Source organism: Hippichthys cyanospilos, chromosome 3 (assembly GCF_059441005.1).
Source record: "Hippichthys cyanospilos isolate Australia breed blue-spotted pipefish chromosome 3, RoL_Hcya_1.0, whole genome shotgun sequence".
Taxonomy (NCBI): domain Eukaryota; kingdom Metazoa; phylum Chordata; class Actinopteri; order Syngnathiformes; family Syngnathidae; genus Hippichthys; species Hippichthys cyanospilos.
The window spans coordinates 17,648,477-17,661,530 of record NC_142371.1 but is presented as its reverse complement, the minus strand read 5'-3'; the positions used below and the strand labels follow the sequence as shown (position 1 = coordinate 17,661,530).

General features: G+C 46.1%; 3 protein-coding genes across 4 annotated transcripts; 1 reads left to right on the top strand and 2 right to left on the bottom strand.

Moving 5' to 3' along the window:
* The first annotated feature begins 90 nt into the window (after positions 1–90).
* On the top strand, positions 91–3,659 carry prr19 (proline rich 19). Of its 2 annotated transcripts, none has more exons than XM_088410167.1 (5): positions 91–143; positions 370–448; positions 1,125–2,009; positions 2,584–2,729; positions 2,797–3,659. In XM_088410167.1, the coding sequence occupies exons 2-5, from the start codon at positions 430–432 to the stop codon at positions 3,262–3,264; spliced, it is 1,518 nt and encodes a 505-aa protein (XP_088266293.1). In that variant the 5' UTR covers positions 91–143; positions 370–429; the 3' UTR covers positions 3,265–3,659. The 2 variants fall into 2 exon arrangements, with proteins under 2 accessions (XP_088266293.1, XP_088266292.1); XM_088410166.1 differs by having other exon boundaries at positions 103–257.
* tlr21 (toll-like receptor 21) lies at positions 3,644–6,886 on the bottom strand. The gene has a single exon (XM_088410165.1). The coding sequence runs from the start codon at positions 6,878–6,880 to the stop codon at positions 3,941–3,943; it is 2,940 nt and encodes a 979-aa protein (XP_088266291.1). The 5' UTR covers positions 6,881–6,886; the 3' UTR covers positions 3,644–3,940.
* Positions 6,887–9,327: 2,441 nt separating this feature from the next.
* On the bottom strand, positions 9,328–11,056 carry cnfn (cornifelin). Its single transcript, XM_088410169.1, has 3 exons — positions 10,828–11,056; positions 10,612–10,748; positions 9,328–9,967 (listed from the first exon to the last, which is right to left on the bottom strand). Exons 1-3 carry the CDS (start codon positions 10,937–10,939, stop codon positions 9,878–9,880), a joined length of 339 nt encoding a protein of 112 aa, XP_088266295.1. The 5' UTR covers positions 10,940–11,056; the 3' UTR covers positions 9,328–9,877.
* Between the last annotated feature and the right edge of the window lie 1,998 nt (positions 11,057–13,054).

Here is a 13,054-nt window from a genome sequence, read left to right as displayed (position 1 = left end):
TGTGCGTTAATGGACCGATCCCACCTGTTAGAGACCTTCGAGAGAACTATGGTTGCGCTCGCTCGGCGCAGGCGCATTCGAAGCATTTGGTTTGGAGCAGCGGTTGAAGTTTACGACTCCCTGTGATGCCCGTCAGATAATCGGTATTTTTTTTTTAAGTGTTTCATTTGAACTTTTTACAACGGCTTTGCTGTTGATTCCGCCACACGCGGCTTAAGTTCCAGTTAATGTGGGCAGAGCGCCGTAACTTACTTCAGGTGTGTCCAGTGTTAAAATTGCACCTGTTTTCTAACGGATGTCGTCGATTGTAAACGTTTATGATCAAACGTGTTATTTTTGTACATGTTAAAATTATGGATCGATTTGCAGGTGCAGTGGCCCTACTCGAATGCCGATCGCCTTTTTTTTGGTTCTGCTAACATCCAATAGATGGCGACCTCACCAGTCTGTAAGTAAAGCTGTTTCTTTTTTCCCAACGTCTGCAGCCTTTGCGGCCACTACATTAGGTACACACACGAGAAATCAATGATGAGTAATGCAATTTATTGAGCAATATCGTTTTGCATTGCTTTAGAAATGCAATGGTTCACCTTAACTTAATCCGTAATAAATATATAATTTACGGATATGAACAAAAGAAGATGAGATTTATTCTGTTTTGCTGTTGCTTTTACCTTGTTTCCAATTTCTTGGTGGGTCTCATACACGCTAACATAGAAAATACTGTATCCGAATTTGGCCTTATTATTAACTGTGCGTCCGATATTTGGGAGATTACGGTAGTATTTGTGGACATTATGAAAACAATATGTTGGCTTTCAAATTTCATTTGTTTGCATTGTTTTTCTATTGAAATAAAAACGTAACACAGCAGGCTTACAGGAAGGATCACGCCATTGTTGCCTATTGTCGCTCATTTGCATCTTAAATATATATTTATAAATGTAACATTCTCAAAATAATTTAGCATTTACTTAGCATCTGGCTGAAGGCAGAAACACAACCATAAAATGTTTAGAATTATCTGAAATATATTTAGGCATCAACGGGTACCGCAATGTCAACATACTGTATGTGTATGATTTTTTTTCAGTCCAGATTTATTTATTTTTTTGTCTCTCAAGTCAATATGAACCGCGCAACAGAGGGCCGCTCCATTGGCGCCTGCAGATGCCAAGCGGACGGGATCAAGCACAAAACTAAACGACTAAGGTCACGCAAGGAGCGTGGTCAGACAAGAAGTGGCAAGGTCAAATACAAGGTCAAAAGCCACCAGTGCCACCCTCAGGGCAGCCTGGATGTCGGGTACCTGCACGGCTGCTGCCGTCACACCCGGATGGGGGACTGCGTGCCGCCGCTCCGCGAGGCGCCGGCTCCCGCGCAGGAAGCCAGCGTCATCACGGAGGCCCGCCTCCTGGGTCACCGCGGGCTCTTCAAACGTGAGGTCAAGTCCATCGACATCGAGCGGCTCATCCTGGGGAAGGAATCCAAAGCCGATACGGAGGCTTCGCATGTCCTTAGCGACGCCGGTGGTCCGGATGAGGCACAGGAAAGATGTGAGAAGGAAAAGCAAGGTTCAGACGCCACGCCGGAGCAAAGAGAAGAAGAGCGACCTTCAGACGAAAGCTCTCCCTGCACGCCGGCGGCAAAGAGCACGAAAGCCGATCCGCGCCAGAGAGCGCCGCCGTCTCCTGCCGAGGCGCGGCGGCCCCCCAGCCCTGTTTCGGAAGCCGGGGCGGACACAAGAGAAGGCGCCAACCAAAAGTCCGTCGGCGAGGTGGCGCGGCGTCTGCGAGACGCGCTGAGCTTCCCGCTGATGAGGAAGCGGGACCTGCTGGCTGAGAGCAGGGAGGTGCTGCTGCGAGCGCTACGGGAGGCGCACGGACAGCGCCTGCAGCGGAACCTTCTCCACGTGCACTCGGGCGCCGGCCTGCAGGAACCTCAATTCAGAAAAGAGATCTACAAGCCCAAGGCCAGACGGAAACACTGGGAAAGGCGCCCGATGCCAGGTAGGCACCCAATCTCCAAAATTGAAATAACACTGCGTATCCTGTTGAATTGATCACAATTAGATTGTGCTGATTGTTATTGAACAGTGGTTTTCAAAGATTAGTAACCTTGGGGGTATGGAGAGGTATGTGAGATTTTGCCAAGGGTTACTGCAGCTATGAGCAAATCTAATTCTACCCTTTAGATCAGGGGTGTCCAAAGTCGGTCCTCGAGGGCCGCCGTCCTGCATGTTTTCCAGGTTTCTTTGCGTGACACACCGGATTCAAATGATCAGGATCCTTATCAGGTTTCTGCTGAGCTTGCTGATGAGCTGATCATTTGAATCAGGGGTGTCAGGTAAAGAAACCTGGAAAACATGCAGGACGGCGGCCCTCGAGGACCGACTTTGGACACCCCTGCTTTAGATCATAGGTCTCAAACTCCAGTCCTTGAGGGCCGCAGTCCTGCATGTTTTCCATTCTCCTCTCTCAAACACACCTTCAGGAGCTACATATGAAAATCTGCCAGCAATCGTAACTTATGTTTATGTTGTATTGATGCAAAGCTTATGCCTATGGTCTTTTTTTTTTATAGATACGTTCCCAGCACCGTTTCAAGTCCGCTCTACAGATCCCTTTAATTTCGGAAGCCAGGACGCTCCGGTTTTGCAAAACGCACGGAAGGGAAGAAAGCGTGTGTCCTGGGATCTCAGTACGCCACCGCAGCAGCACTTCGGTCTGGTAAGAACATCTTATCGGGGGAGGGGGGTCAGCGATTAGCCTCCGACTGACTTCGTCTCCTGTGAAGACCAACAGTTGGCCATCAAGCCCCGTGAACACCTCGCCGGACTTTTTGCAGGACGTCTTCGGGCCTCGTGTCTCACCTGAGTTCAGCATGGACTTCGGCACCGCCGGCTCCTCCTCGGGGACGGTTCATGGGCCTTTCGCCCCAAACCCCCTCTGGCGAGCGGGACCTCCGGCGCGCGACTTTGTCGATTCTGATCCCTTCGCGGAGTGTTTCGCGCCGGGGAGGTCGGGTCTGTCGCAGACCAGCTCCATGCCACTCAGCCCCCGCCAGGAGCTGACGGGCCAATTTTCACTGGAGACCTTCTCCCAGGAGGAGAACAGCTTATTTGAAAGTCAACAGTACTCTTTCGCACCCTTTTTCTCCTCCCAGCCTTTAACCTCCCTCCACAACCATCTTTACCAACCAATTTATAATCTGGAAAGTCCTCCGTCTTTCTTCACGTCATTTCGCAATAGGAAACTCTACTAACACACTCCTCCAGGGGGAGCTAGAAACAAAACAAAACAAAAAAATCTGACAATGTGTCTTATGTGCCTCAGCTAGTCCAAACATGGTATTCAGACGAATGATGCATTCTTGGAATAAAAATTAGGCAAATCAATCGATCCGTTTCGAGGCGCTCTTGAACTCGCGTCACAAACGTCCCGACGACCGAGCTCAGACGTCAGGTCAGCTGCGACGTTTGCAATGCGATCCCGAGGACACTCCAATGTCATTTTCAGTCAATTGCGATATTAATCAGAATACCGTGTTCATAATGGCGGTGGGTGCATTGAAGATATTGTTGTAAAGACTTGCTTTCCTCGACTATCCCTTCATCTCAGATTTCGTTAACGTAATGTGCATATTTTGTTCTCTTTGCTCTGTAAGCACGCATTTATTTGTTACTTCATGGACAAATTGTGTCCAAAAATTAATAATAATAATTGCCACCTAGTAACAAAATGGTTTATTCATTTCAAAAATGTGTCCCAAACCCTCCTTGGTCAAGTCACTTAGATCTTAAGGCAACTGCATTAAGAAGCCCTAAAGGTAGCATTTTTTTTAGTTCCCAATTTCTCTTAGCGGGATTTTAAATTCAATGTCTGTGACATCATCAAAACATCAAATTCTCAGAGGACACGCATTTGGCTCAATGCAACCTCTAAGTGTAGTAATTCCCGTCCGCGATGAGGGTCTGAGTATCAGAATCTCCGCAATCGTCATTGTCCGGATCCTCCCGACTTTCCCGGATGTCCTCCGTCTCCAATTTGCTCCCGGACTTCACCGCACGCCGCAGCTGGTTCCAGAAGAGCTCCTGGGCCTGCTCGGGGTTGAGGCGGTCGGCGGCGGGCCACTGCAGGTATGTCTTCTTCAGCATGACCTTCCTCATGCGGTGGTACGAGGAAATTTGACGTTCCGAGACGGGCTCCAGGAAGACCAGCAGGAGCACGTCGCGGTGCTCGTCGAAGAGCCGGTAGCTGGCCAGCTGGATCTCCAGAGAGCACCACTCGCTTCGGAGGAAATTGCGGCTCACCACGCAGATGGTCTTGCGGCTGCTGTACACGGCCGTCACGATGTTGTCCACGATGTCCCGGCCGGGCTCGAAGTCGCGGTGATGCAGGCAAAGTTTCAAAGACGAACCCTTGCCCTCCAGGTTGGGCAGCAGCTGCACCATGACCCACTCTTCGTCGTTGGAGTTGTACGAGACGAAGGCGTCGTACAAACAATTCTCTTCCTCCTCTTTGAACCTACGCCACTGCTCTCCGAACCAGGAGCGGAACACGTAGTAGCCGTACTTCATTTTCCAGTAGAGTTTGACGTAAATCAGCGGGAAAGCTGTCAACAGAGCGACCACGGCGGCCGTGTGGAAGAAGAGAAACTTGCCGAGGTCCACGTAGCAGACGTTGGTCTCGAAGTTGTAGAAGCTCCTGTTGCCCTCCTGGCACGGCATATGGTAGACGTGCACCACTTGGACCCTTTGATTGCGCACCGTCCAATTCTGCAGCAAGGTGTTGAGGCAAGCGCAGCTGAGCGGAAGGTTGCGCATGTCCAAGTAACGCAGATGGGTCAAGCCCTTCAACGCGTCCACGTCCAGGGTTTGCATCCCATTGTGGTTGAGCTGCAATGTCTCCAACTTGGTCAGATTGCCAAACACCTTCTTGGAGAAGGTCTGGATGCCCGCGTTCTCTAAAGTCAACCTGCTTAAGTTGCCAAGATTCTTAAACACCCCCGGTTGTAGCGGTATGTTCACGTCGCAGCACTTGTCCAGCGTGAGGAAGCGCAAGTTCCCGAGGTCGTCGAAAGCATCGGGGGCAATGTACGAGATTTGATTGTTGGAGAGGTAAAGAGAAATGAGGCTGCCGAGGCCGCGGAAGAACTTGTGCGGCAGTAGGGTGAGGCCGAAGGGACGCTGGCCACCCAACTTCAAGTCTCTGAGTCTGCTCAGGTTGACAAACGGTGACCTGCTGTACATGTTGGCGTAGCGAATAAAGTTCTCCTCTAAATCCAGAACTGCCAGCGTGCCCTGAAATGCAGTATGGAGGGACATGTCGATCTGCCTCAGTCTGTTTCCGTCCAGGTAAAACTTGGAAAGCTTTGTGAGTCCTTCGAGTCCCCCGGAATGAATGGTGCCGATCTTATTCCCTCCGAGGTCCAGCGTTGTCAGATTACCCAGGCGGCGGAAGGTCTTGTTGAAAATGACCGAGATGCGATTGTTGCGCAGGTTGAGCGTTTGCAACGCCAATAGGTCCTCAAAGGTTTCAATAAACAGGTCAGTGAGGAGGTTGTTGTCCAGACGCAGCGTACGGAGCCTGAACAACCCCTTGAGAGCTCTCTGATCGAGATAGGCGATATTGTTGATGTTTAGATTCAAGGTAACGACATTTGGCGTGTGATGGAAAGCGTAGGAATACACCATGAGGATACGGTTGTAGCGGAAGCTGAGCTCCTTCAACTCTTTGAAAGGTTGCACGCCCCTGCACGATTGAAGACCGGTCAAAAGGTTATGCTCGATGTGGAACTTTTTCAAATATCTGTTCTTGCCAAGGAAACTAAGGCAAGTCAGGCTTTTGTTTTGGAAGCTCTTGATTCTATTTTGTGACAGATCCAGAAATGTAGTGATAGTTGGGCAAAGAGACAGCGTGTCATGATGAATGTCCCTGATGCCATTGCCGCCCAGACGCAGCGTCTTGAGATATTTCGTCTTTTGGCTCAGTAGCTTGCACAGCCGCAGTAGCAGGGAGTTGTTTTTCACACCCGTGCCGGTGAAGTCCACGTGGCCTACGTGGATGTTGCTGATGTTCAACAGCGTCATCACGTCGACCGCCGTCGAGCGCAGGTTCACGTAGTTGGTTCGCGCCATGTCCACGCCCAGAAAAGCCTCCGCCCCGAGTCGATAATTGAAGGACAAATCCAAGATCTTGACATCAGAGAGGAAGGAGCGCTCGCACCCTAACGTGGACAGGTTGTTCTGACACAGGTACAAATGGCTGAGGTTCCCGGGAAACGGAATTTGGGAGTGCTTCAGAGAAGTTAACTTGTTTAGGCATAGGTTCAGCCTGCTCAGCTTCCCCAAGTGCGATACGGAAGCGACAATCTCCGAGAAGTTTGTCAGGTGGTTCTGCTGCAGTATTAGAGTGATGAGGTTAGGCGTATTGAAGAAAATTCCTACCGGCAGTTCCTTGAGCTGATTGTGTCTCAGAGAGAGAAAGGCGAGATTGTGCAAGCTGGCGAACAGAGAGGGGCTCAACCGGGAGATGTTGTTGTAGGATAAGTTGAGAAACCTGAGTTGATGCAGGTCGGAGAAAGCCAAGTCATGGAAACTTCTCAAACGGTTGCTGTCCAAACGAAGCAGCCGCAGGTGCTTGAAGCGGGCAAATGCTCTGTCGGGAACGTAGCGGATTGGATTGGCCAAAATGGTGAGATTGACGATGCCCTCCGGCAGGTCGTCCACGATGGTGCTAACGTTGGTCTCCTTTTGCTGATTGCATCTGAAGCTGCGGTTCCTCGACTGCCTCTCCTCAATGCAGTTTTTAAAGGTATACGCCGCCGCCGCCGCCAGGATGAGCGAAAGCGACAATAACTGATTGACCGGAGCCGCCATGGATCGGGGTAAATCTGAGGGCAGAAACAACGAAAGAACAGTTCTTACGTTGAACGGAAGCTGCGCAGACCAACATCAACAATTTCGTTGTTTCGAGGCTTAGATCTGTCTGTAGGGGTGAAACGAATCCATGAGTAACGCGGTCAGGACCAAGTCAAAGACGTGTTCATGCTAGGCCTGACAGCTGCCGACTTCAAAATACACCCAGAGATGGGAAATCCAGATCCAGGAAGTAAAAACCCAGCCACAAGTCCTTCTACTCAACCCACAGTTTGTTTACCTCACTGTTGCGCAGAATCATCTCTGGCTGAAACCCAAATTGTGGCAAGTTTTTTACTTTCTGTAACCTAAAATTTTCCATCTCTTAGTACATCTTACCTTCTCAGCTGACATATGAACAAAAATTCCCTGGTGTACTTTTATCCAAAGAGATCTTGTCAACGTAGTACGGTGTAAAGGCTGACTCGACTCACTCCCGCCGTCAACGACGCAACGCTGTCCTGAAACTAAGTTCATTTGAGAATTTTGCCTGATTACACGCGATTACGCAGACGTTGTATTACACGGCTCTAAGCGTGCTGCCGGCAAATAGTGGTTGGACTCCAACATTAGCAGCTAGCGGGGGCTAGCAGCCTTCAACTGCTTGATATAGGCTGGAGAGAGGCACCGGATTACACGTTTGCTGTTCCTACTGATCACTTTTGAACAAAGCAGGCTTACTCAAATGTGTTGTTTTAGCTAATGAAAACCACGGTTTTGACTTCTTTTATTTTTATTTTTTTATTTCTCTAAATTCTCACTTATATTTGACAGTCTGGCGCTACGCAGTCTAAGTTTAAGTACAAAAAAGTTTGACTTAACATTTTAAACTTTTCTGTGTTCAGATCTGTTCTCTAGCCATTTATTTTGTATTCCTTTATTAGTGCCTCGTTATCACTTCCCTCACTGCCTTATCACTTGTTTTTATTGCCTACTTTATTATTTTGTGGAGTGTAAGTCTGCTCAGGTAAGCAAACACAAGAAATATTTCCTTGTGTAGCGTTACGATGCATTTGACACGATAAAACTCTTGAATCTCGACGGCCCAATTGCACACGTTTTTTTGTATGATATTCAAAGAGGAAAATATTGCTGCAGCCCTTGTGTTTATTACCAATTTTAGCATATCGCTGCCCTCCTATTCGTTTGGTACGCAAAAAGAAAACTGCGTTCCAGGTTTTGCCATAAAATACATTAAACGCTTGCACGTACGATCATATGTCAAAGTACCATAATGACTCAGGTGAAAACTCAACTGTAAATCTTCTCATACACGCCGGGGAAAAATCGAGGCTTAGAGTTCCTTCTTAAAAATGTTCATTTCCCTTTTCACAAGTAAACAAAAACTCAACTGCACACTTGTGTTCTTGTTTCTCACTTGCTTTTCTTACTTTATCTTTCTGCCACATAGTATTGTATTACCATATAGAATCAGTGTATTATTAATTCAATTAATAATCATTTTGAAAATGTCAATGACCCTGATGTTTTTGGAAGGGTGCGATGGCAAAATAATTAATTGCTCAAAAGCATGGAAAAATGTGAAATTCGAGTACTGTTTGTAAAATAAATAACCCATTTTAATTATGCATTACTCCTTATGAATGTAATTATTATGAACCAATAGTCGATCAAATTGTGAACTTATAAAATGCACGCGTAGAATTTTATTTTACTAATCAATTACTTATAATTGCACATGATTAAAATGTGGTAAACATCAATTGTCTCCTCGGAAATACTTACAGTATGTGATATTGACGAAACCGTTTGAGGTAAAAAAAAAAAAAAGTTGAAGGGACATTTTCCAGCGCATAGGCTACAAATGTAAATGTTCAGTGAGCCAAATTAAAGAACTGCAGGGGGCCATATGCGGCCCACAAACCACACTTTACCCACCAATGCTTTCCAGTTATTGTATACAAATTAAACATGCAAAAATCCCCTGTGTAGTGTGAGTGAAATAATTTCTCACTATGAATACTATCAATGTGTGAGCTTGGGCGTAGACATAAAAAAAACACTATTAAGAAAAGACTGCCAATTCCACGCCAATTTTTACATGACAACTTGACACTCAGCCTGTACGGAATGTTAAAGTCCAAAACAAAAATTGCAAAGTAAACACGCTTTAACCACTCCAGCTCACCCCCTTTGTACACCATTTACCAAATCCTGCGCGAAAAGGCAAACACAAGTATTTGAACAAGGATAAAATGATAAAGGAAATGATTGTATATTACCCCATCAAAGGAAATGCTCCTTGTTGTCCTCTCTGTGTCTCGTTCGTCGGAAAGAGGAAGACGACACTGTTGCGATTCGCGTGTGCTTTGCTGACGTCAAATCCAGATTAAAAAAAATCAAGCAGTGAAAAATTCATGACGTTCAATGACAACACATACACAGTGTCAGGAATGGAATATTTATTGTCAAAATAAATAAGTCTTAAAAGACAATTTCATCAAACTTATTGAAGTAACCATGAAACATCAACCAGATTTTTTTGCAAAGGACTTTGAAATGGAACCCGGAGGAAAAAGCTAATGCTAACGCGGGGTTCCACGTGCATCACTTGACCCGAATAATGAAATTTTCTTCTGTTTAAAGAGGAAGTCAACAAAAAACATTCGACAACAATTAGCTTTTTTAGCATCCCAACTTTTTTAAAAACACCATTCGGATTAATATTGCATTTGTAGAATTTGAATTAAGCAGCAAAATTCACCTCTTTCGCACGGGCAGCCATTTTGTCGCTTGCTGTCGACTGAAAATGACATCACGGTTGCTCGAGGATGCGATATGGGCCAATCAACGTTTACTAACTTTCCGGGTTTGGTCATGTGACATTCTCATTCTCATGACTGGTCATGGGGCCGCATGGAACTTTTTATGTTGGGGTTGAGTTCCTCTTCAAAACAGGATACCCACCAAATTCTTATTTGTTTCTGTTTTAACTTCTTATCCTCTCATTTTTTGCTCTCGTGCCATTTGGCACAGTCCGCACTGCATCAGACAGGCCATGACCATCCAATCTTTACACACAGAGCCCTGTGGGAGGAAGTGGGAAAAGCACGTGGTTAGCTAGCTTGCAGTGCAGCGCATTTCCTCAAAATAGCAGCCGGCGCTAATGTTTCAGTGGTAAACAAGGCATTTCGTGATTGCAGCACGTCTTCAATCACAGCAGAGGCAAATAATTGCAGGGCCCATGACTGTATGACGGTATTGATTTTGGTGTTACACTTATATTACTGCGTTATGTTTGCATTGAAGTGTAACTGTAGAACTGCAGGCATTGTGTTAACTTTAAGTGTAAATAATAAAACAGAAAAAAAATGGTGTAGACAGGAGCAGTCTAGCGCCTGATGAATGACGGACCAAAAAAATAAGTCAAATATCGTTCTCAAGCGGCGGCGGAAGGTTGGGCAAAAATACACCGACCGACTGAAGAACCAACGATTAAACGATGATGGAGAGGTGCAGCGATGTAGCAGATAAACATCCGAGCCAGTTTCATTTGAATTCAGTAAGCAAAAAGGGGTGTGGCAGGCTATCGTACCCATGACGGATATCTGATGTAATGTCCATCGCGACGGATGAAAATTGCTATTCCGACATTTCGATTCCCCCGATTTATCATTCCCGTCAATCGCCGGTCCGTCGGCGACGAAACGTTTAACCTTCCGTAAACTTACTTCGATGCGGTACTTGTGGCGAATGCTGGTCCTCAAAGCCACCGAGGAGCCGGGGAGCCAGGCCAAGCAGCAGCTCTCCCCGTGGTCCTGGGCCACCTTGCACTCCAGGATGCAGGGCACGAAGGTCCCGCACAAACCTGCCGGCCAAACACAGCGTTAGAAAGCGGTCGCCGGGGGTGGGTGTGGGGGTCGGGGGGGTCGCTTCCTGTGGCGTACAGATGCCGCAGTCGTCGCAGCAGTCCAGCTCCCCGGAGCTCCAGTCGGACACGGCGTGCCGGTGGACCGTCACTTGAGGCTGGGAGCTGATCACGCTCGGTTGGAAAGACATGGCCGCCACTCGGGAAGGGAAACCTTGGCCGATGGCGGCTCGCACCCTCTGGTGGGCTCTTATACCCCTCCGCGTAACCCGCCTGGAGTGTTTGATTTTGGGGCGTAGCGCACCGCTCACAAGGGTGCACCCAAAGTCCTTCGTTTGTTTCGTTTTTTTATCAGAATTGAAGCACGGAGGCGAATTGAAAACGGAACGGGCGCGGTGTGTACACAACATCTGAGGGGCGTGACCTTTGAACGATGAATTGCTGTGTTTGTATTTGTGCAATATGTTTTGTATTCGCTATACAGATGAACAAATAATCCATTCATTCGTCTTTGTAAGTGCTTGTCCTCAGAATTGGGGTGGAGTAAAACCTGGACTAGTCCTCGCCCATTTGCCGAGCGCGTACCGTACAAGCAAACGACTGTTGGCTAGTTTGGACGTTAACGGCATTTTCATTTCTTTTCCGTGGAAACTAATTTGCGAAACAGGATTTTAGGGGCAGTGAATGGAAAAAATAGTACGAGTGCGACTAGAAGTCAGAATTCGGACTGAAGTCTCGCAATAAAGTAAGAATTTGGATTCCCAAATCCAAATTGTGACTATAAAGTCGAAAGAAACAGCAAGTTTTGAGATTTCTGAGACCAAAGTCTGAATTATGATTTCCAAGTCAGAATTCTGAGAAAAAGGTCAAATTTTGTGTTGTTTTTGAAGATCTTTCAAAATTCTGACTTTAAGAGGAGAATCGTCTTGTTAAAGCAGTGCTTCTCAATTATGTTGTGAAAAACCCCCCTAGGAAAGAGAAAAATTTTCGCGCCCCCCCTCCACTAGCCACACTTACTATAAATAAGACTATTATCTATAAAACGTCGACAAGTATAATTAAAACTGTATCTTTTTGACATTGACACAATGGAAAAGCAATAAAAAAAATCTTTCCGAATTCTCACTTCAAAGTCTGAAAATAAAGTCGGAATTCTGATGAGAATTAAGTCCCAATTCAGAGCTAGAATTGAGAACCCTACCAACCTTTTTTTGTTCTATCTTGATTGGCCCGAATATTCTCTGTCTAAAATTTGGACAAAGATTTAGACTCTAAATGAATGTACGTATGCATCTGTATTCTTCTCTTTCTTTTACCGCATAAATACAGCACTCCTAAGTCATTTAAAAAGGAACCGTGACAATTTAGCTTCACTTCACTATGAAACTTCCATTCGATATCAAGGGGAAGTGAAAGTGTTTGTTGGCGTGAGGCTGTCAAAAAAAGCTTTACACACCAGTAGAGGGCAGCATTGTACGAATAATTAAGTCATTGTAAAACAACAAGGAATCAACAGCCACCAACCACGCAAACACGTTCTATTGTGAAAGAATGACAGCGACAAAGAACCAACAAAAACTGCAAAAAAGCAGGAAACTAAATACGTTCAAGCATGCTCATCAGACAACGAGGCACACCTGGAAAAGTCAGACAGATATCGTCCTGGCGGCTACACACACATTACATTGTTCCAGTCAACTGAATAACAAATACTATTAATTTAACTAATAAGCAGTAATTAGATGCAAACGAGTTCTTATCCATGCAAAACTTTTGCATATACCTGAAAATACCTGGCACAAACGAAAATGCTAACAAGGGAAACGCATACAATGCAGCACTACATAACTAACGTTAGCTAGCACGTTATTCACAGTCATAAGTTTTTGGATCAACAAACTAATTAATTTTGGAACATATTATCATTAAATGGCAACATTCTTTCAAGAAAGTACATCTTACAAACATTCATGAGCCGGATTTCACAGAGAGAAACAACATGTGTGCAATTGCACTCCCAATTGAAGCCACACCATCCTTCCTCACCACACAATGTAATATCAACAACGGCCAGAGGCGGCGCCAAAAAACAAAGATCAAGCCAAACAAAGCACAAATGAATCAATAAACTAAATCAGTTTATTATTTTGGGTGCGGGGCATGCGGACTTGTACTGGGCCACAGACCGTGGTGGTTGGGGACCACTCCACAGGCGTCAAACTCAAGTCCTCGAGGGCCCGCATGTTTTCAAAGCGTCTCTCTTAAACACACTTGATTCAAATGATGAGGATCGTTTTCAAGCTCCT